This window comes from Trachemys scripta, chromosome 10 (assembly GCF_013100865.1).
Source record: "Trachemys scripta elegans isolate TJP31775 chromosome 10, CAS_Tse_1.0, whole genome shotgun sequence".
Classification (NCBI taxonomy): domain Eukaryota; kingdom Metazoa; phylum Chordata; order Testudines; family Emydidae; genus Trachemys; species Trachemys scripta.
In genome coordinates this window covers 46,075,798-46,098,516 of record NC_048307.1, presented here as the reverse complement: position 1 = coordinate 46,098,516, position 22,719 = coordinate 46,075,798, and the positions used below count along the sequence as shown (strand labels likewise).

The 22,719-nt window shown below is 54.3% G+C and overlaps 2 protein-coding genes across 2 annotated transcripts in view; one reads left to right on the top strand and one right to left on the bottom strand.

Annotated features, from left to right (window-relative positions):
* Positions 1-7,623: 7,623 nt before the first annotated feature.
* DUOXA2 (dual oxidase maturation factor 2) lies at positions 7,624-16,564 on the bottom strand. The gene is made up of 6 exons (XM_034784944.1): positions 16,244-16,564; positions 15,439-15,496; positions 13,289-13,423; positions 12,490-12,703; positions 11,304-11,518; positions 7,624-10,241 (listed from the first exon to the last, which is right to left on the bottom strand). Exons 1-6 carry the CDS (start codon positions 16,388-16,390, stop codon positions 10,042-10,044), a joined length of 969 nt encoding a protein of 322 aa, XP_034640835.1. The 5' UTR covers positions 16,391-16,564; the 3' UTR covers positions 7,624-10,041.
* A 2,979-nt stretch (positions 16,565-19,543) lies between these two features.
* The window catches only part of DUOX2 (dual oxidase 2), a 43,586-nt gene continuing 40,410 nt past the window's right edge, over positions 19,544-22,719 (top strand). The window contains exon 1 of the mRNA XM_034784607.1: positions 19,544-19,610. The gene's annotated coding sequence lies outside the window, so the exon portion shown is untranslated. The remainder of the gene's footprint in view (positions 19,611-22,719) is intronic.

Here is a 22,719-nt window from a genome sequence, read left to right as displayed (position 1 = left end):
CCCTCAGTATTCACTGCGCTTCCCCCAACCCCTCCCCTAGGCATAGGTAGGCAGGGTCTCGGGATGTCCTCGGCAGCAGTCTGCTCCCTCCCAGCCAGGTTGGGTCCCGGGGCCCACGCTGCATCCGCCGTGCGGCTTCCCTTAGGGACAGGGCTCGGTTCATCCAAGCGATCCCTCTCCTCCAGTTGGGCAATTAGCTGTTCTTTGGTGGACCTCCCAATGCGCAGCCCCCTCTGCCTGCACAGCTCCACCAGGTCATTCTTAAGGCGTTTAGCATACATCCTCCTGCTGGCCACTCGCCGGCCTGTGCTCTCAGCTTTCCACCGTTCCAGGGAGACCCCTAGTGTGCCAGCCCTTCTTCAGGTCACCACCTCTCTGCCAGGGTCGAGCTGCAGACTCCTCCGCCCCTGGGACCGCTCGCTGCGATCCCCTGGGGAACCCTGTCACTGCAAAAGTCCTTCTCTCTGGTCACACACTCCCAGGAGTTAATCGCCACCTGAAACCATCTCTCTCTGACTCTTCAGCCCACCTGGTCCCCTCAATCCCCCTTCGTTTTACTGCTCCCCAGTCACTTACTGCAGGAAGCGCCGTCCACGGGGTGCAATAGATCCCACCGCTACCACCAGTTGTCACGGAGTGCGGGGGGACACAAGGCCCTGCACCCCCGGCTTCCTGCGATTCACCGTGACTCTCAGGCAGCCAGTAAAGCAGAAGGTTTATTTAGACGACAGGAACACAGTCCAAGACAGGTCTTGCAGGCACAGACAACAGGATCCCCCCCAATTAGGTGCATCTTGGGGTCCCAGGGCACTACAGCCCCTTGGGGGGGGTCAGAACCCAGTCTGCCTCCCAGCCATTCCACCAGCCAGCTCTGAAAACTCTCCCCAGTGACCCCTCCCACAGGTCTTGCATCTGAAGAAGTGAGGTTCTTACCCACGAAAGCTTATGCTCCCAATACTTCTGTTAGTCTCAAAGGTGCCACAGGACCCTCTGTTGTCCTCCCACAGCCTTTGTTCAGTTTCCCGGGCAAGTAGACTAGCATGTAGATGGGAACAGAGGGAGAAAGGCTGGTGTCTTCAGATTCCCAAGGGCTAAGTCCTCACTTTGGGGAAATGGTGTTTGCAAGTGGCTTGCTCAAATAGCAGGATGGGTGCTGAGGGAGGGATTTGTCAGAATTGATCAGGTATTTGCTGGCTGTGGAACTTTGAACTGAGACCAGAACCACATACAGTGACTGGTGACAGGGTGGTACTGGAGACATGGCTATAGAAGGTCTGAATGAGGAAGGAGATAAATCTGTGGGGCGTTTCCCCTGATCACTATGAAAGTTCTGCTCACTGTGGACACTGGTAAACCCACATGGGTGTCCAGCTCAATGAGAAACTGGGGGCTGAGGGAGCTGGGTATGGCAATGCATATGGTCATGTAGAGGTGTGTGATCAAAATGAAAAATGTCTCTGAGATTCAGTACCGGGCATAGTATGGCACCAATGGCACTGCCACACCACGCCCACACTCGGAGCCCACAGTGACTACATAGGGGCCACAAATATATTTGGTGTCGAGGCCCACAAAAGGTTAATCTGGCCCTGCTGGGGGAAATGGCCAGGAGACCTGAAAGCAGTGTAGCTAAAGGGACATAGTGGCATGTGGCTGCTATTCTTAGGGTTCCTGGGCTGGGACCTGGAATAGGGGGTGGGCCTGGGTCCCCCCCATAGGCCCCTGGGGAAGTGGCCTACAGTTGGACAGAGATAAGCCCCCACAAAGGGATATGAACTGTTAAGAGGCCCGGCTGGAGAGCTGGGGCCAGAATGGACTAAGAGGGCAAAACCAAGGGACGCAGACACACCCGTCCAGAAGGCGGCACTCGCGAGAGGTGGGTGCCATGCCACTACAGTGCCAAAGTCTTTGTGGACACTGTGATCTCAGTTTTAAACCAGACTTTGCTGTAGCTTAATTTTAGTTAGGGACTTCTCTCCATTGCGAGTTTCTGCATTGCGAGACAGAGTCCAAATCTACAGCACACCAGCCTGTGGTGTCCACACATCCCCGGTGGACACTGCTACTGTGCACTGAATGTCCCCCAGGGGCTGATACTGCGCAGCAAGTTGGCACACTGCAGATTCAAACCCCAGCTTGCCTCACAGTAACTTGCCATGTAGACAAGCCCTAGGAATCAATTAAACTGGACAGAAACAAGCCCCTCTTAAACCAGAATAAGGGTGTCCATGGAGCGGTTAACACTGCTTTAATGAGGTGCAGCTTTCCTGTGTAGCCTATGTCTGCACTACCGCCTATGTTGGCATAACTTATGTCGCTTCAGAGGTGTGAATAAACCACCTTCCGCTGGGCGACGTAATTACACCGACATAAGTGCTCATGTGCACATTGCTGTGTCGGCTGGAAAGCGTCTTCCCGCTGATGTCACTTCTGCCACTTGCGGAGGTGGGTTGTTTTTATGGCGACAGGAGAGCTCTCCCGTCGGCATAGAGCATCTTCACCAGACATGCTGCAGTGGCGTGGCTGTATTGGGCTGCTGCAGTGCCATACGTGTAGGCATGGCATTAGTGTCAATGAGAATCAGGCCCTCCGAGCAGAACAGCACCAACCCCCTTCTAGTTTCCCGTCGTTTCAAGCACTTTGACTTTTTCACGGCTCTCCTAACACGGGCCCAATCTTGGCAAAATGGTTTGTTTTGAAATTTCTTTGACAAATGAAACATTTAAATAAAAATGTTTTTTTTTCCAGTGAAAAGTGTTATTAAAAAAATTAATAAAAATAATTTGAACCAGATACATAGAGAGGGTTATGGATGTGTGTGTGGTGGAGGTGGATGTATGTATGAACAGTCATTGAAATAAAAAGGATGAAGGAAAATACTTTTTTACACCACCCATAGTTCACCTGGGGAACTCACTGCCACAAGACATTGTTGATCCAAGGACATAGGAGGATCCCCCAAAAGGATTAGACATTTCTAGGAATCAGAAGAATTCCATGCACAGTTCCACAGGTGATTGTTCAGAAGGTATCTAAACCCTGTCCTTCAGGGCAAAAGCTGAGCCCTGACATCCTATGCTCAGGAGCAGGCTCCAGCTGTGGCTGGCTTAGTGTGTCGTTGTCCAGTATGGGGATTCTTGAACCCTCCTGGGAGGCCTGCTGTTGGGCACAGGACTGGATGGAGCCTGGCTTGGACTCGCTGTGGCATTGCCTGTGATCCCCCCATCCCAGGAGGGAAAGATACAGAAAAGTTGGGCCCCTCTGACCAGTAGGTGGGGGTCCCCCAGCAAGAGGTGTAGGAGCGACTCTTCCCCACTGTAGGGAGTGCACAGGGCTCTGTTTCCCTGCCCGCGGCCAGGAGAGGATGGAAAGAAAGGAAGAGAGAAAGCTACCCAGCTCCTCACCTAGTAGCCAGGGGAGGGGCTGGGGCTGTCTCAGGATGCTGTGCTGGGGCACGGTACTAGTGCATTGGAGACCCTATCGTCCCACCCTGCTCCCCCAACACAACACCCCTTGTGGCTCTGCAGCTCTTCGATGAGTGCTGCAAGTCATACGGCACTAGTATGCATTCTGCTGCCCTGCTCTCTCAGCTTAGCACCTGCTGACAAGGGGTGCAGACGTTTGTCCATCATCCCAAACGGAGTGGTGTCCTCTGCTTTCCCCGGCTTTGGTGGTGGCTTACGTGACTCCCAGCGTTTCTGTGATGAGGGGCAGCTGCTGCCTGCTCGGACCTGCTGCCTGTCCCTCCTTACAGCGATGGACCTGAGATTAGATCCCAAATTCCCCCCCAAAGATGGGCACTTGGGCAGAGGGAGTACGTGACCTATGCTAGGCCACAGGTCTGAAGCCCAGGTTTATGGGGAACTATTATTCCATGTAAACATTATTAGTTTGCTGAACAGCAGCAAAGTGCACCCACCATAGGCCGGTGTGCACCCAACCAACCCACCCGACCTCTGCCCAGTCACGTCAGACTCTTCTAGCTGAGTGAGGCAGGGTTAGAGCATGTGGTCATGTGATTAAAGACTGGGTGGGGGAAGCAGAGGCACAAGGGGGCTGAATTAAGGCTGCAGAAGCAAGGTTAAAATTGGCATTTTCCAACTGTCAGGTGCTTGATTCTGCAACCTCAGTTATGGTTTTTTAATGCCATTTCCTAGGGGTGAAAAAGGCAAAAGTCACTTCCAGTTATGTGCACCTGCACCAGTCAGTTCATGACCTAGCATCATCAGGCTTTGAGCCCTGAGTGGTCAGTACAGGCTGCTCCCACACGAGCCACAGAACTAACCTTGCCAGGGGGCCGTGGCGGAAAGCTGGGGAATGTGAATGAGCTGTTAACAGAGGCCAGCAACACACTGGGTTACCTAGGCCTGAGTGGCCCTGTTTTACAGTCAACATAGCCAAGGGGAAAGATAAGTGCTGAAAGCACGGTGGCTAATGGACGGCACTGGGCCTCCTGCTATAGTACGATGGGTTCTAATCTCAGCTTAATAATAAAAACAGTGAAGGATACAGAATTCTTAGCTCCGGTCTGTAGAATGACACAGTCTAGAGCTCCTGGGCTCCTGGGTCCCAGCACAGTGCCCCTTCCCTAGCCCACAGGGGAAAGCCAAAGGAGTCTGGCTGGTGACTGAGGTCTGTGTGCCAGGCTGAAGTGAGACACCAGGCTGGTGCATGCCCAGGGCTGGAGAATGTTGAGGCTCTGGGGCACACTGCTGAAACCAAGTGACCCATAGATGGGAGATGGTGTCTCAACAGTGTATAACTCAGAGCGGGGTGGATTAGGCCAGGAAAAGGCACCTCTGTGACGTTATTGACATAATCTGGGACCATATAGAACATGGTTGCAACCAAAGTCTTGTAGTGGCACCAAATCTTGTATAAAGGGGGTCAAATTAGGTGACTAAGACAAGGTTATGGTTTGCTAGTTATGATTATGCTGTCTATATGTGTGTATCAGTCTTGTAGTTAAAGTTATGAATATTGGCTCTATACTGTCTGTATTTCAAACTTATGCTATGCTTCTGGGAAACATCCCAGACAAGTTGGTGTTAGCTCTGCCTAGCCTGCCTGATGGCCCATTAAGGACCATTAGCTATACAATTGACCCATTGAGAGAAGGCAAATACGCCTTGTAACTCAGCAAAGTATGCAGGGACTGGCCCATGTGACTCCATTTTGCTGTAATTTTCCACAGTAAGAACAAAGAGGTGTTCTTACACCTGGAAAAGACTATAAAAGGCTGATGCCTTATTTCCAGCTGGTCTTCAATCCTGCTTCTTACCTCTGGAGGGACTTTGCTACAAACAGAAGCTCTACACAAAGGACTGATGACCCAAATCAAGTCTCTGGGATGTATTCCAGAGACTGATCTGAACCTGCAGTTTATTCTATCACTGCTACAAGCCTGAACCAAGAACTTTGCCATTACTTTATGTAATTGATTCCATTTAACCGATTCTAACTCTCATCTATATCTTTTTCCTTTTACAAATAAACCTTTAGATTTTAGATTCTAAAGGATTGGCAACAGCGTGATTTGGGGGTAAGATCTGATTTGTATATTGACTTGGGTCTGGGGCTTGGTCCTTTGGGATCGGGAGAACCTTTTTTCTTTTAATGGGGTATTGGTTTTCATAACCATTCATCCCCATAACGAGAGATACTGGTGGTGATACTGGGAAACTGGAGTGTCTAAGGGAATCGCTTGTGTGACTTGTGGTTAGCCAGTGGGGTGAGACCAAAGTCCTCTTTGTCTGGCTGGTTTGGTTTGCCTTAGAGGTGGAAAACCCCCAGCCTTGGGCTGTAACTGCCCTGTTTAAGCAATTTGTCCTGAATTGGCACTCTCAGTTGGGTCCCGCCAGAACCAGCATCGTTACAATCTCCTTGACCCCCAGGACCATTCCTTGGCCAAAGCTCAAGTCCTGCTACAGCTCAGGGGCGTGCAAGTGCTCTTGAAAGAAACCATCCCAAGAATTTTTATATTGGAAAGCATTAGCCAGCCTTAATACAGAGCTCTCTGCTTCTCCGCATATAGTGCTGTACAGCACCTCTCTTCCTCACAACAGGGCAAGGGAGCTCCTGGCTCAGCCCATGTGTGCGGGCATATGTGGGCACTCCAGCAGTAACTGGCATTTCCATAGAGGATACCATCTGCTAATCACTGCCAGAGTCATGCTGCCATCTCAGACATGTTCTTAAGTATAGACAGTATCAGCTGCTGGATCTATTACCATCTCACTCATGTAATGAGCTTTTTTTTAAGATGTTGGGCTGTAACTTAACAGCCCATGAACCTCCACACACTTTTCTGCATGTTAGCTGTTAGCTCCCCACAGTCACCATTCAGCTTCAGTGTTGTTGCTGCCATGTTTGCATAAACAAATCCAGCATCATTCCTGGAACGGTCGTAGTGTATGGTTCTTGGACTCTGTGTCCGACCTCTACAAGGAAGCATACTGCACAATCCCAGCTAAAAGCAAGCGGCTGGCAGTGAATCAGGCAGCACCTATTAGCTCTGAGTGGATAACACAAATCTCAGGACAGCTGCCACCCTTTCTTAAACAAATCCAGCGTTATTCCCGGAACAGTTATGTATCTTGGCCTCTGTGTCCGACCTCTACAAGGAAGCATACAGCACAATCCCAGCTAAAAAGAAACGGCTGTCAGTGAATCAGGAAGCGCCTATCAGCTCTGGGTAGATAACACAAATCTCAGGACAGCTGCCACCCTTTCTTAAACAAATCCAGCGTTATTCCTGGAACAGTTGTGGATCTTGGCCTCTGTGTCCAACCTCTACAAGGAAGCATACAGCACAATCCCTGCTAAAAGGAAGCGTCTGTCAGTGAATCAGGCAGCACCTATCAGCTCTGAGTTGATAACACAGATCTCAGGGCATTACAGTGTGGAGAATGTGATATCATCGTTGGTAAATGATCCGCTCCTAGCTATGGCTGCTGGAGAGGTGTCAATCATGATGTCACCATGTCTGTTCACAGCCTTTGATACCAGGAACTGTGAAACTGTCTTGACTCATCATGTAATCCCTGAGCTGCAGGTCCCCTGCCCAATAAAGATTTTTGCCATAAGCAATGTCCTCTGAATGTGCCAGGTGTCAGATGCCCACAGCCTCAGGTAGGAAGATACCTAGTTTGCAGATAGGAAAGCTGAGTTTAAGTGACAAGAAGTAGAGGCATAGTGGGCTCATGACTTGGGTCCAGATCCTCCAAGGCATTTACGTGCCTAGTTCCCAGTGATTTCAGTGGAAGTGGGGAGCCTAAATACCTTTGATTTGGGCCTCAGAGACTGGGGACTAGATTCTGTTCTCCTCAGGCTTTCTACCACCTTGCAGCCTCTGAATTCTGGGTCTGCTGAGGGCCTTCTCAGACCCTGGTGCAATTAGAGCAGCCCCTAGGTTGACATTCAGTGTGACTTGTGCTCCTAACTCACTTAAGTGCTTTAGAAAATCCCATCTCACCCTTGCTTCAAAATGTGTCATTTGACACTTGCTGGGAGGCTGCTTTGAGGTGCTATTGAGGGAGTGGAAAAGACAGGAGAGCGCAGCCCCTCACAGAAGTGATCAGCCCTGGGGCATGGCTGGAGTTGCTCGGAGGCTCAGATCCCACTGTGTGAATTGCCCCTGGGAGCTGGCCCAGCCAATCAGAAAAGGTCAGGAGCCTGCACGTTGCTACACTTCTCTTGTTTTTATTATGGTATTCTTAGCATAAATACACAAACTCCAAAACTCACCCGGACATATCACAAATCACATGTGCACAGATGTTGAAGTGCAGCAGGGGATGTCGGATAAATAGAGGTCAGCCCAGCCAAGGGGAGCCAGCCACGAGATGATGGAGTCTCAGTGTGAGGTGACGCCTGCTCTCAGGACCAACTTAGTACAGAGAGTCGCCCAATCCCCTGAGCGGCTGCACACCGCAGCGCTGGCTCTGCGCGCTGGGTCATAGCTCACTTGAGGTCAGGCCCAGGTTTAGCAAAGGGAGCCAGGCCACTTCAAACACGCTGCTTTCCTTTTGTGCAGCCCCAGGACTGGCGCGTGTGCCTCCAGCTGGAGAGCCGCTCAGCACCTCACAGAATTGGGCCCTGTGGGAAGATTCTCTTAGGAAGCCAGCCCCCACAATGGCATGGCTGTCTGCGCAGTCCCATTCCCCACACCTGCATTCCTGCCCAACAGACACGCAGAGCTAGGGCCTGGTCGCCCACCGCCTGCCCACTGTCAGACAGTCAGGTGCTGCCATGTGACCACCTGCCTGTGGGCCCCACGCTCAGCCTTAGTGTCTCCTTTGTGGAGCTCGCCTGCCTGTGGGCACTTACCCCACAAAACCTTTGCCCCAGCACATTCATAGAACCACTTGCCATGGGCTTGGCTGACCACAGGGAGATTTACAGAGAACTCAGAGAGCTGGCCCCAGGATGGTGACTCACAGCACCAGGGAGGTGACAGCAGGGTCTCTGGAAGCAGTAGGTGATGGTGAACCCAAGTGCTGCCTCCCCAGGGGGAACAGGGAGCTAGATCTCCAAGGGGCGAGGCCCCAGGTGTGGCCCCTAGGGTTTGAGAGCTACAGGAGGAACATGAGCGTGGGCTGGCCTAAGACAGAGGACTTGCTGGCTCAGGTGCCAGCGAAGCCGTGGGACCTGGGGTGTGACTGGTACGTGGGACTGAATCCATGGCTTTAGGAGTCATTCAGCTTTGTACCCACCCAATGCATCTCTTTTTAAAGTGAAACCTCCCTAAGCCCTTGTTCCAGCAAGTGGATTAGGCCCATGGCTGTGCTATTAGCTACAGGCAGCATACAGCGCCTGCCCCATGTGGCTGCTGAAGCAGGCAAGGATACACAGTTTTTAAGGCCAGAATGGACCATTCAATCATCGAATGTAACCCTCCTATATGGCATGGGCCAGAGAACTTCACCCCCGTTGCCCCTGTATTGAGCCCCATAACTTGTGTTATGGGCCTTTTGCCAGAGTGGGTGGGGGAGGTTCTGTGGTCTGTAACACGCAGGAGGCTGTGATGGTCCCTTCTGGCCCTAAAGGCTGTGAGGCCCAGAAAGGTGCCAGCTGGAACTTGAAAACTTCCAGAGATGGAGAATCCACCCCTGCCTTGGGAGTTTGTGCCAGTCGTTATGCTCCCTCACTGTTAACAACTGGGGCCTTCTCTCCACTTTGAATTTGGCTGGCTTTAACCTCTGGCCATTGGTTCTTGTGCTGCCTTTTGCTGCTAGATTAGAGCCCTTTACTTGGCAACGTTTGCTCCCCATGAAGGTACTTCTACCCCCTTGCTGTACCTAACCTGGTTGCTGGCAGTGCTTTAGTGCAATGCTCCCCTGCTGTCTTGTTGTGCCAATATTCCAGCTGCCCTCCCTAACAGAGAGAGTTATAGTGCTGACCAGCGGGACTGCACCAGGAGGCAGCTCATTAGGGATCGTCATTGCATGACTTGATTATTGTTCTTTGCGATCTCCCCTCCTCCCCCCCGCCCAGAGCTGCTCATTGAACATACTAAAAAGCTTCAATATTCTTCATATTAGGTTTGGCCTTTTCAGTCTGTTACGTAGAATACTGGATGCCAGTAGCACTTCAGTCCTGCCTGCAGGATCCGAGTGTCTCTCACATACTTATTATATGTGGGTGTCACAGCCCCTCCATGCAAGATTCCATTCCCCCTACTCGTGGGTTCAACATCTGTAGCTGGATGTGAGTCCAGTGGGAAAAGGGAGAGTTTTGACTTGACTCCAGAAAGGGTGTGGAAGTGCAAGCGGAAACGGCCCCTGGGAACCCATTTGAGCAGAGCGACTATGCAGCGCAACTCCGAGGCAGCGTCTTCCCTTTCTCTGGAGATCGCTGGAGAGGAGACGAACTTGGAGGGTTCTCAGCCCAGCAGAGCGTGGCAAGGCGCTTGCTGATCTCTCAGGTGCCAGCAGGACGTGTGAGTTCGATCTCGGTGAAGAGCTGGAGAAGGATCTGGACTCCTTAGTGCTCTGCTTCCTCGTGCTTAGGGTCCAACTAGGGAGGGAGGAGGAGCTTCCTCTAGACCGCCTCAATGGTCAGTGCAAAGTTGTCATAAGGATTCTTTTTGCTTGCCCGGAAGTGGGGGTTGCCATATGCTTCCCCCAGCATCGCATCCCCTTCCTCTTCGTCCTCGCTCAGATCAAAGAAGGCTTTCAGTGCCTTAGGTCGGAGATGGTGCAGCGCAACCACTACCACCCCAATCAGGAAACAAAGCAAGCCTGGAAGACACAAGCAACGCACACACACTCAGCAAACTCCCCTACTGTGCACCCTCCACACAAGAAGGGCCCCTTGGGAGCAGCATGTCCCTTCCGCAGGGCGACAGATTGCACCCAGCTACCAGCCTGGGACACATCCCAGCTTCCACCCAGCTGATGCCCCCTGTGTGTATTCTGACAGGCAAGTGGGAACGGCCTCCAAATGGGGAACTATCACATCACCTTCCGCCTCTCATTGCAGTGACGGCACCATGGGCTGCTGTGCTCTGCCCTGCTTTCAAATCCCATGCCACATCCTACAGTGCCATCAGCTGGACGTTTTGGGAACATACATAGACTGTGGGAATTCTTACCACTCCGGCTATTAAGCGCATACAAAACCCACAATCTACTGAAAAAGTCCCACAGTGGCCTGCCAGCCCACTCCGCTCCACTGCCAGGAGCGATGCTTTTCACTGTGCAAAGGAACTGGTACGTTTTGTTGAGCATGAAGCCTGTTTCTCCAAACAGCACCGGAGACCAGGCTGGCTGGGTGTTAGCGATTCAGAGCAGCTGCGGATACAGCCTGCTCAGCAGAGCTGTCTGGAGACTGACAGGGTTTTTTTGTGGAAAATTTTAATATTTTTTCCTTTTGATTTTTAAATTTCCTGTGATTTTTTTAATTTAACAAAAAAAAGTAGTTTTTTAAAAAACTGTTTTCAGTTAAAAAAACGAGTTTTTAAAAATCCCATTTTTTTTCCAAATGCCAAAACTTTTTACCCAAAACTAATAATTTCTATCAAAACATTTTCAGAAATGTCAATCACAGTCAAACGTCCAATGAAAAAACACCAGCTCCTGTGCTCCGTGGGAACACGCGCATTGCATCAGCCCCAGGGGGAGTTGCAGAGCATGGAGCAACACGGCCAGGTTCATAGCTGATGGCTCTGACCCTCACGGGTTGGCTGTGAGGGACTTAGAACTGGACAAGAAGCAGCAGGTGCACTGGGCGAATCTGCCTCCTCCTCAGCCACCTGGTCTCTCCTGGAACCATGTCACGCACAAAGCAAGTGTGATGCCTACTTGTTGCAAGTGTGAGCCAGAAGGATGCCCCGTAGACAGTCTGCAAGGAGGCTGGACCGAACTGGATGGCGCACATGGGGGAGTTCCTGACCGTGGAGAAGGAGAGCAGCGAGAAGATCATGAAGGCCCCAGTGACCAGGATCATGTAGCCCCCGTAGACCAGGACTGGCATGGAGAACAGCATGTTGGAAATGAGCCAAGCACAAAATGCCACCCTGGTGGGAACAGAAAGGCCACAAAATGATGAGACCCACACACAGCCGCTGGAACGGGCCACTGTCTTGGCCCCAAACTTACCGCTGGGCAAGCTCTGGCCTTGTAAACCCCTCGCTCCCTGAACGCTCACCTCCAGGGTGGTCTAGGAGCTCCAGGCTGTTCCTGGGCTTCCCCCAGGCACTGCCAGGACAGTGTACTGGATGCCCCTCCCAGATTCCACGGGCCAAGACAGAGAGGCGGTACCCGTGGACAGAATGTGGCTCCTAATGTGGGACATGGCTGTTCCTTTGTAGGGAGTCAGGCAGCTTTTCTCCGTAGTTCTGCAAAGGGCCAGGAGGTGCTGAAAGCCATGCCAGGGGCAGGCTAAGGGAAGAGGCAGACTGCAGCAAATTCAGCCCCCTGTGCCCAGAGGGGTGGGCTCCAACCCTCAACTCCAAGTCAAAGGAAGGTTCCAAGTCAGATCGGAAGGACCGTATTTCCAGTTTCGCCCATCTGTCCAGCCCCAGTGGAGTTCACCCGCAGTCTCTCCACCCACTCATGCTTCCTGGATGTAGGCAACAGGGGCCAAGATTTTCAAAAACAGGAGCCTAAAGTCAGACTCCTCCATCCACATTTAAGCACCTGCCTGATCCTCAGCAATGCTGAGCCCCCCTGGACCTACACCTGTGACCCCCAGGGCCTGGTTTCTGCTACAGATTGACTTGGCTGCTGTATGGTTATTGTGAATGGGCTGACTTGTGTAGACCCCATCGCAGTGGAGGATGGGGGGAGGCAGGCACCGCTGCAGGCCATGTCTGCTCCTAGGGAATGGGAGTCCAGTCTGGCTTTCCAGAGGAGTCTCCCAGCACAGCAGGCTTTGCTAGCAAACCCATTTCACTTGGAGCAGGCCCGGGCCAAACCCAGGATGCACAGTCTGCTCCTTTCAGGCAGGAAGACCATCTGGCTCCCTATGAAGAAGGAGGAGGCTCACCAGAGAGTTGCTGATGCGTAGTGGCCGGAGATTCTGTACTGGCTGTACACGCCGCAGGGGCTCTGCTGGCTGAACTTCTCTGCCACATACAGGATGGGGCTGGGCAGCCCCTTCGCCAGGCCCTCGTTGTAGATTTGGTCGTAGTTTACTCCAAAGCGCCAGGCAAAGTGCTCGTTGTAGTTGATGGTTTCATTGATCTGATTCACTGGGTTCCCTGCAGGAAAGGGAAGCCTCTCATTAGCCTTGGGGCAGAACAGAGATTCTGCAGTGTGTGGGGATCCAGGGGGCCGAGCAGTAACCAAGGGGCCAGTTAGTTACCTCAAGAGCAGGGCTATTGCTGAGCTTACTGCCCCTTCATACCGCCAGCCTGCCTTGGGGTAGTCACCCCAGAAAGATGAAAAGCCCCATTGTCTCCCCTTCCCAGCTCTTCCCAGGCTGACCAGTTCTGGTGGGTTGTGTGTCATGGATGTGGCCCAGAATCCAGAAGTCAGACAGTACTGACTGGGTGGTGAGCAACTGTGCTCTCCCCAACCAGAGACAGGCATGTTACAGGCAGTTCCCCCCGCCCCCCACCATGGATCTAGGTGGCCCAGCAAGCAGACTGGTACCCAGCATGCACTGGGAGCCAGAGGAGATGTACGGGGCCCCTGCGCCTGGTAGTGGAGTTGGTGGCCTTACCACAAAGTGAGGGCCAAAAGCTCATGCTACAATGTCCAAAGTCAGGGTTGGGGAGAGATCCCCACGTGCTGTGCACCTGGGCCGCGTCTCACTGGCTGATGCATCCCAGCGTTGCACTCACCTACTAGCGTGACGTTGACTCCCCCCAAGCCGATGTGCAGGCCAACGTCGGCGTTCACCATGGTGTGGCTGAAGGATTTGTAGGAGGTGTTTGCTGTCACCTGGCCAGTCTCCCAGTCCCCGGTGAACTGCACAGCTGGGAGGGGAGAGGAATCGTGGGTGGAATTAGTCAGGGGCTGGCACCAGGCACTGCTGCCCTCATGATCACCAACTGTGGGCAGAGTCTGGGTTTGTAGGGATTTCAACTAACCCATGGACTCTGTGCAGTCATCTGTTCAAAGACAGAGGCCAGCCAAGCTCCAAAAGGCCCTGACTGGCTTCTCACTACTGAAATAAGCTCTTTAGGCTTACACCTAGCCCTGTCCGGGATCCCTCCAGGCAGAATTGCCCGGCCCTCTGGCAAATTGAAGCAGAGAGGAGCCTTCACATCTTGGATCCAAAGGGTCACCTTGACTAGGGCATGTTCCAGCAGGACCTGGGAAGCCAGTCACTGGCAGTGGTGCAAAGCAGTGGATGTGTGGCCTAGTGGATAGAGCACAGACGTAGGGTGCTGAGCTGCCCTGTGCTGCCCCCCTTGGTTGCTGAGCTGCCCTCTTTTAAAACAAACCATTTATTCATCCTTGAACCTTTCAGATTTTCAAAGCTCTAAAGATGGAGCCTGCACAGCCTTCCTGTCTCAGGCAGGTTCAGTCCATAGGGCCAGAATGCTCTCCTCCTCCTTCTCCCCCCAGGGGGAGACGCTCGGAGGTCTGGGAGTCTATGTGTGAAGAAGGAGTGGGGCAGACGGGATGCATCAAATTGTCCCCCCTCCAGCCCATGGGGCATGTCAAGTTCATGCAACCTAAGACCCCTGGAGAACTGGCCTAGAAGGGGGCAGTGGTGGGGCTGGCACAGACCCTAGAGTTCTCAGCACCCCAGCTCCAATGACACTGCACTGCCAGGGAATAGGGGAACCAGAGCTGCAACAGGTGGCCTTCAGCAGCCGCCTGAGATCCATGCAAAGCTCAGGGGCTGAACCTCCTGCTTCTGCTAGGGAGGCACAAACCCAGACCTGTTCCTTTCACCCAGGGGGAGAATTCAGAGGAAATGCCCCAAGGGCAAACTCTGAGATCTTGCTGTAGGCACACTGCAGTCCAAAAGGACTGGGGGCTTGCAAAATGGTATGATCCCTGAGTACTCAGGAACCCCCCTCCCCCCGCCAGTATTTGCTGGGGCGGGGTGGGGGTGGGGGTGTGTGTCACAGAGACAGAGTATCTATCTATGGAATCCAAACTGGGCTTCCGGGTGGTGCCAGACAGAGAAATTCTTGGCTTCAGCTCTGAAAACGATTCATTATTCTTGTGTGCTCAAGCAGCACTTGGACGTCTCGTTATGCTGAGAGCAGCATGTGGCGGCTCTCAAGTGCCTCAGGGAGGGTGGACTCACTCCCCGAGAAGGGCGTGGGGGCTGTGCCCGCTGCCTCTTGCCCCTTCTCTGAGAGCCAGTCTTCTGCATTTCCTCAGAGCGCTCCCGTGTCACTTGGACTCAGAGAGCAGCCTGTAAAAATGGCAGGGACCGATCCTTAGGGCTATTGGGTGCTGCCAGTTGTAACAACACTCAGCATCTCTCCAGCAGCTGCCTTCTAAGGGTCCCAGTGTGCTTTACAAACAGGGATTCAGCCACACTCAGCACCTCTGAGAGAGGGGCAAATACGATAGTGTGTGCATGTATGTGTGCATGCACCACTGCCCTCTACTGGCTGGGAACTGTTCAGCTGTGCATCAGAGGCCTCCCTCCTGCTTACAGTCATTCTCCTGTAGATCACATAAGGGGCTGTGCTTTGGCACAGGGGGATTTGATTTCTATTCCCTGAGAGGCTCCGAGTGGCCACAGAGAGCAGAATAGTGACAGTCACAGCATTCCTAGATGGCCATGTATTTATTAAAATACTGTCAAGCCCATTATAGAGATGGGGAAACTGAGGCCCAGACAGGTTAAGTGACTTGTCCAGGTCACACAGGACGATTGAGTCAGAGCTGGGAATAGAACTCAGATCTCCTGTGCTCTAACCACTAGCTCATGCTTCCTGTGCACACACCCAAAGCCTCCCTACCAGGAAGTGCCCCTGCTTACAGCCCCAGGTGTCACTGGCTAGTTCAAGGGATCACTTACCAACAATCACCGCCCCAATGAAAAGGCTCAGGATAACCCGGAGTAGCCAATACAGCCTCTGTGAGGAGAGAGATGGGGGGAGGGGGAGTCAGCTGAAAGGAGTGGCCCAACAGGTCCTCAGTTCTCTGAGTCAGTGAATATAACAAAACCACTTAAAAGGCGCAAAGCTAGTATGAGACTAAGTTCTCTGGGACAGGGACAGAAGCTCTGCACATGTTGGTGCAGCACCTCGCACCAATCCTGATCAGGGCTTCTAGGCTCTACTGTAATAGAAATATCATTGGACTTACAGCAAAACTGCTGTGAGGGGGGAGAGGCCAGGACTTGAGTAGCAGGAGGTGCGGCCTATCAGAGGGGAGGGGCAAATGCAGCGGTGGGGGAAGCCCAGGATTGGACTAGCAGGGGGCTGTGGGGCAGGGCTGGGGTGCCCTGGAAGAGCAGGGGGCAGGGCTATAGTGCTGGACTAGCAGGGGGCTGTGGGGCAGGGCTGGGGTGCCCTGGCAGAGCAGGGGGGAGGGCTATAGTGCTGGACTAGCAGGGGGCTGTAGGGCAGGGCTGGGGTGCCCTGGCAGAGCAGTGGGGAGGGCTATAGTGCTGGACTAGCAGAGGGCTGTGGGGCAGGGCTGGGGTGCCCTGGCAGAGCAGGGGGGAGGGCTATAGTGTAGGACTAGCAGGGGGCTGTGGGGCAGGGCTGGGGTGCCCTGGCAGAGCTCTGGGGGGTGTCAGTGTCTGCACGGGTTAGGTGTGGCAGGTCAGAGCTCTCGGGCTCTCTGGGACCGGCTGGGGGCCGGCTGGGGACACTCACCGCTCGGCCCCGGATCCCCGGCAGGATGAGCAGGAAGCTGAGCCCCAGCGATAGGAAGACGGCGATGACGATGATGGAGCTGACATCGAACGCGTAGGCCTTCCTCGGCTGAGGGTAGAAGGGGTAGACGCCATCGAAGAGAGTCATTGTGCACGGCTGGGCAGAGGGCGGGAAACCTGAGAGAGAGACAGAGCGACTTAGACGTGCCCGGTGCCAGGGTGTCTAAGCAGCGCCTCGGGCCTGGGATTCGCTCCGGGCATTGTGGGAGGGCCTGGGGCGAGGGCTGGGATGGCCCCAGGACCATCTGTGCAACTCTGTCCTGGGGCTCGGGGGTGACTCCCGGCCCTGGCTCCTCCGCACTGAGCTGGGCTGAGTTCCCGAGCGGCGCCAGGAAACGCGACCTGGGGCCAGAGGAAACGCGCCGGACAAAGGCTCCGCTAGTCTGAGCGCCGGCCCCGTTCTCGGGGCGGGCTGGGCTTGTGGAAGCAGACGGTGCGGGGAGAGTCACGTCCCCACGGAGCGCCGCTCTGCTCCCCGCTGCTCAGCCTCCCGCTTCCCGGGACAGCCCGGACCCTAAGGCAGCCACCGCTCCGCGGGGACTAGCTGAGACCTGCCTGGCGCTGCAGCAGCCGGAATCGGGGCATGTGTATTTTGCGGTGCACCTTGCACTGCACCCGAAGGAGCGAGCGATCTCCCGGGCGAGCAGGCGCTCAGACCCGCCGCAGGCTGGGCTGTGCATTGGCTCTCCACCTATAACGCTGGCTTTGTATTCGCTCCGTTTCCTGGCCCTGGGTCTCAAAATTGGTGGGTTGGACATCGCTACCAGCAGCAAATAACCCCCGTTCCCGCCTGGCAGAGCAGGAATCCTGTGTGCGCGCCAAAGGGGTGACAGGTGTTGCCCGAGGTCAAAGAGGGAGCAATTGGCAGAGTCAGGAGTTGGCTTGGAGTTCCCAGCTCTAAACAGTCCCCCCCTCCCCCCAGATTGGCTGGAGCACAGGTGTATTAGCTGGCATTTTCCAAAGCTGCCTAGGAGATTTAGATACATATCTGCCATCAGTTTTCATGGCAGCCGGGTCTGTTCTGTCCAGTTTGATTATCTCTTAAGATTGTTGTGTGATTTCTTTAGAAAATACACACAGATTTAAAAAGCGTATTTCTATCTCATGATAGTCCGGGCTGTTTGTCACTCTCCTCTTTCTCACAAATAGCTAAACTGATTTTGCTCAAACTTTCCAGCAAAAATCATTGCGTTTCCCCGGGAAGACCCCGGAAGAGTTCAGCCCCAAAGGGGAAAGGTTCCGAATATTCCAATTCACTGAAAATAGGTGGAGGTTAGAAGGGGCAGAGCACGGGAACCTAAACTCAGTCGAATAAACACCCGACAAGACCTCTGACCTTTATAAAAAGGAATTTAGCGTATTTACTATGCGCTAGATTGGGATCTCTCCGTGTGTTTAAGGGTTTGTCTACACAGAGAAATTGACCGCAATAGCTACGGTGGAATAAGCTACGCCACAATAGCTCCCATGTAGAACCTCTCTTCCGGAGGAGAAATCACTTTATTCCAGAATAATTAACGCATTTCCAAAGCGGAGTAATTATTCGAGAATAAAATTACATTTATTCCAGAGCAATGATTCCACAAGAGCTTTTCCGGTCAATTCCCCCGTGTAGACAAGCCCTGAGTTAGAACCCACTCGCCTTCGCAAGCAGGGACTCCAGTGGGTAACTCGCAGGGTAAGTGTGAATTGAGGAATCGGGTTCTGGTAAAGCCGCTCAGGTAGCTCTGAGATGCTGAGAAAAACCCGATACTCTGATCAGACGGAGTCAAACTTTGATCATTGAACGGCAGCCGGGCATTCTCTGGATCGCGCAGAAATGCCCTCCTCTGGGCAGGAATCTGCGCTGGACCCAACGCGCCGGCCCCAGCCCCATCATGCGAGGTAATTTTCTCAGTTCAAAAACCATCAGCCCCTGCCCACTTGCCGAGATTTCCCCTGTTGAAACTATTCGGCCGTTATAAGTCGCTACATTTGAACTGAAAATGTTTCCTGATGAAAAAGGGGGTTTTATAGATGTGTGTATATATATATATTTTTTCCCCCACAGGAAAATGTTGGTTTCTATTTTTTTTAAATTATTATTTCTCAATGAGACATTTCAAAGCCAAACAACCATTTTCATCTGGCTTCATTCCGGATGGAAAGTTCACTTTTTGAAAGCGGAAAATTCTTTGAACTTTCAAAATTCTAGCCGGGGCGGCGTTCCCCCGTCTCTGGTGCTGGATCCAGGATTTCTAGACCTGGGGGGTTAGTTTTTCCTCTTTTTCTCCCCTGAAATTTTTCAGAAGGCTGGGGGAAAATCGCAGAGGTGTTAAAAATGAAACGTGTGAACTCTGCGCCTCTGACAGTGTTCAAAGGGTGAAGGGGCTTTGAAAAGTTAGAGTGAGAAAAGAAAAGAAAGCAAAGTTGGCTGGCACGGTTCATCCTACCCCATTCAGCGGCAAAAGGAATCAAGGGGGAGCAAGCCGGGCGGGGAATGAAAACCAAACTCCGGCATTGGGGGGGGGGGGGGTTGAAAAAAAAACTGATTCGGAACCAACATTTCGCTCCGAATCCCGCCGCGGGCACGGACCGATTTGTTTCCCAGCTCTCCTGCAAAAAGCGTCCTACGAAAATTCTCCCTTGGCAATTTCTGTCGGGGCTAGAAGAGGGTGTAGCTGGCTCTGGGGTGCCCCGGACGGGAAAGGCAAGTGATGAAATCCCACCCGGCCGCCGAGGGCTTCTCCGGGTATGGCCAATGCCCTGCCTGGGGGGGCCAGCCCGGACTTGGCTTCACGGTCCTTGCACCCACGCGTCCCCTGGGAACGAGGTCAGACAAAGGGGCTGCGGGTCATGTCCCCAGGGATCTTCACGCAGGGACACAGCCAGTCCCCACGGGCTACACTGTGGCAACCCCGAGAAGCTCGGGGTGTTTGGCTTCTCCCTTACAGCCCGCTCCGGGCAGAAATGCCCTGGCCGGGAGAGCATCTCCCTGCTGCCTGGAGCCCCAGCCCAGGATGGGCGCCTGCCCCTCGCTTACCTGTCCGGCAGGGCAGCGCTCAGGGTCCAGCAGTGCTGGCAGTAGCTCGCGGGCTGCTCTCTTATAGCCCGCCCGCTCCCCTCTCGGGGTGCCCGCCCCACCCCGGGGTGCACGCCAGACTCCGGGGGCAGGTGTCTATGCAAATGAGGCAGCTGGGCCCCGCCCCCAGCGCTTCCTCCCTGGCGCGGGAGCCGCCCAGCCCCAGTCTGCCAAGAGCCGGCCAGGCAGGAGGCACCGAGACGAGAGGGCTGCGCGGTACCGCACACAAGGCGCACCCGCTGTCTAGGTCAGTGTGCTGCCCTCTTAGGGCCGGGACCTGGGTTCGGGAGGTGCAGCGGGACGCACCTGCTGGGGGGTCTGCCGGGAGCTAGCGGCGCAGTGCCGGCAGGGCGTCGCCAGAGGGCGCCGCGCCCCCGGTCCGTTCACACGTGGGAGCTGTGCCGGCGCCAGTCCAGCTGGCAGCCCAGCTGTGCGGAGCAGAGGGTTCTGCTGCGGGCAGGTGGCGTCCCTGGGGAGAGCCGGGCTGCGCCAGCCGCCCGCCGTCCTGGAGCTGGCCCGGCCACGGCAGGTGGAGCCTGGCACAGCCGCTGCGCAGCCCCCATCCCCGGCGCGGGTCGCTCTGCGCTTTGGAGGTGCCCAAACCGAATGCGGAGCGCCAGGCACAGCCCCCACCCCACCGAGGCTGGGAGCTCTGGGCGGCGCGCGCCCCCACCCCCAATTAAATCTTGGCCACGGGGACGCTTCTTCCTCCCAGCCCGGTCCCTTGCGCAGGGCTCAGGGCGCTGATGGAGGGTCTCTGCTCTGGGGAGGGGCTGAGTCCCAGGCTCTAGCCTGCCAGGGGAGCCGCGTGTGGGGTGGCTGGCTCTGTATTTCCCTCGCCGAGGCCAGGACTCAGGGCAGAGGCTCCTCGGGACGGGAGCCTCCTTTCCCTGGCCCTTTGAGGGCACCTGGTCTCCCCTGCACATTCTGTCCCCTTTGCTTCCGCCAGCTGCCCCCGGGCAGGGCTGTGCTGGGCACCCCAGTTGCTGGCTGTGTCCTGGCCAGAGGGAGACGGGGAGTCAGATCAGGGCCCCAGCGCCTGTTCCCCGGGGCTCGCCAGGAGCCTGCTCTGCTTCCCGGATACCCCGGATACCCCTTTCCGCGCAGCGAGGCGGTCCCGGTCCGGGCGGTGGGAATCTGCCTCCTCGCCACGTAGAACCGCCCTGTGGGGCTCCCGGGGCCCCGTTGGGTTAGTTCTCTTCATACTCCCGGGGTCCCAGACCCCCTCCGGGCACAGGGACAGCAAGTCCTGCCCTGCCCTGAGACGGGGCGAAATCCCATCCACCCCATTCCCTGCCAGCCGGCCCTGAGCACGGTCTGGCCCCAGACGGTTTCTCGCCCAGTCGGATTGGGCGCTGCTAAACGCACGGGCCCCATTGAGGAGCCGAGTCTTGGAAATGTAACCCGGGGGCTGAATGTGCTGCAAGATTAAGAAGCGTAAAGCAGCCACAAGTCGCATTCTGCAGCGTTTAATCTTTTTAAGAAACCAGCTTCCCGGAGCTGTCCAATCCCCTGTGCTGCGCAGCTCTGCTTAACTGAGCATAGAGCCTTTCTGGGGTACTTGTGAGCAGCCCTCCGTCATCCTCCGGGGTTCCCACACAGGAGGGTGAGTGTTTGGGGGAGCTAGTCCCCCCCCCCTTTTCAATACACAGCAGCTCAGTGGTGGAGGGCGCTTGTCCTTGCCAGTTCCTCCTGGAAGCCCTTCTTTGGCGCTGAGGGTTTGTTTGCATCACTCTTATCTGAAGTGCAGTTGCTGAAGTGTTTGCTAAGGCCCTGCGGTTTTGGATAGGATTCACTGGACGATTTGATGAAGGGCCTGGAGCCTTTGGAGATATCAAGGGAATCAAGGAGTCCCATGCCCAGACTCCTAGCAGGAATCAAGGACCATGACTTGGCTCTGGCAGCACTAGGGTTCCCTGTTTTCATGGGGCGGGGAAGCTCAGAGCTAGAGTGGGGTGTGGGCAGAAGAGCAGGATCAAACCCCATTGCTGGACAGGGCAGAGCTGGCTTTCTGAATGTACCAGCAGGGATTTGAGGTACAGAGAGTGAGTGACCTTCCCTGGGGCAGAACTGAGACTAGATCCCCTGTCTAGTGTTACCTCCCAGCACATCCTCCCTCTCGCCACAGTAGAGGAGGTTTTCAAACCTTGCAAACTCCTTGTGGGGCTCCCAGGGCTTGTGGAGCCCGCCCACGTCTGCAAACTGGTTCACCAGTCAAAGCCCCGTGTTTTCAGGAGTGGTTCAATAAACAGGCCAAAGAGCTGCTAGATGCCATAACGCAAGGCATTTGTTTGGCACCCAGGGGCTGGCCTGCATTTCGCTAGTTATGCTTGAGCTCACCAGCACCAACGTGCTTGCTCTTTCTCCACGGTGCTGGGAGAGAACGCTGGCCTGGTTCAGAACGAATACATGCGGGAAATCAGGCATATCAGCCCCCAGATGAGTAGATAGCAAAGCAACAAACAGCAGCACAGGCCGGTTGGAGCTCTAGGTGGCCATGCAATAGACTCCCATGCTCAAGGATCACTACTCCCAGGAGACCACATTATTCAGGTGCAGAAGGTCCTCTCAGCAGGCCTGAGTCCCAGAGTCCTTGCTCAGACTTGCTGGGATAGACATGCTGAATGGATAGTGTGGAGAGTTCCCAAAAGGACAGGCAAGGAAGTAGAACACGGAAACCACCAAAATAATCTTTGGTTAATTGCTCCCCATGAGGATTTTGGGATCTCGGTCCCTGTTGAATACTCCCCACAGTCTTGGATTTGTCAGTTGATAGAGGCTGGGTCCGGGCCAGGCCATGGAGAGATGAGAATCCCAGATATACAGAGTCAGCCTCCCTGCTTCACAGGCTTAGTACAAATCCCCCAGGCTGCACCAGAAGACAAGAACAAAAGATACTTTCCAAACTCTTGTCTGCTGGAACTCTGCATGAGAGCCAGAACCTTTCTGAGACAGTGAAGGGATGGGGAAAGGGAGGAAGGATGGTCTATTGGACAGTGCATTTGGTTTGATTTCTGTGGGACCATGGGTCAATCACAAAATCTACCATGTGTCTCTGGTCCCCAGCTATAAACTGGGGATAGCACTTCCCTGCTTCCGGGAGGGAATGTTAAGATAAATCCATTAGTTGCTCATGTGCTATGGAGGACAGAGCATTGAACTCAGGTGCAGGAGATCTGGGCTCTATTCCTGACTTTGCCACTGACTTGCTGGGTGCCCACGAGCAAGTCACTTCCACGTTCTGTGCCTCAGTTTCCACATCTGTAAAATGTGGCTAACAATAACAACCTCTTTTATAAAGTGCTTTGAGATCTACTGATGAAAAGTGCTATATAAGAGCTAAATATTACCCTGGA

What these genes read in the sequence shown, in the direction of transcription:
- DUOXA2 (XM_034784944.1), bottom strand. Translation starts at nt 16,390, where the DNA reads ATGACTCTCTTCGATGGCGTCTACCCCTTCTACCCTCAGCCGAGGAAG. An exon ending in AGTCAACGTCACGCTAGTAG is followed by an intron (nt 12,704 to 13,288) that starts GTGAGTGCAACG and finishes CCTTTCCTGCAG; the next exon opens with GGAACCCAGTGAATCAGATC. An exon ending in TACGCATCAGCAACTCTCTG is followed by an intron (nt 11,519 to 12,489) that starts GTGAGCCTCCTC and finishes TGTTCCCACCAG; the next exon opens with GGTGGCATTTTGTGCTTGGC.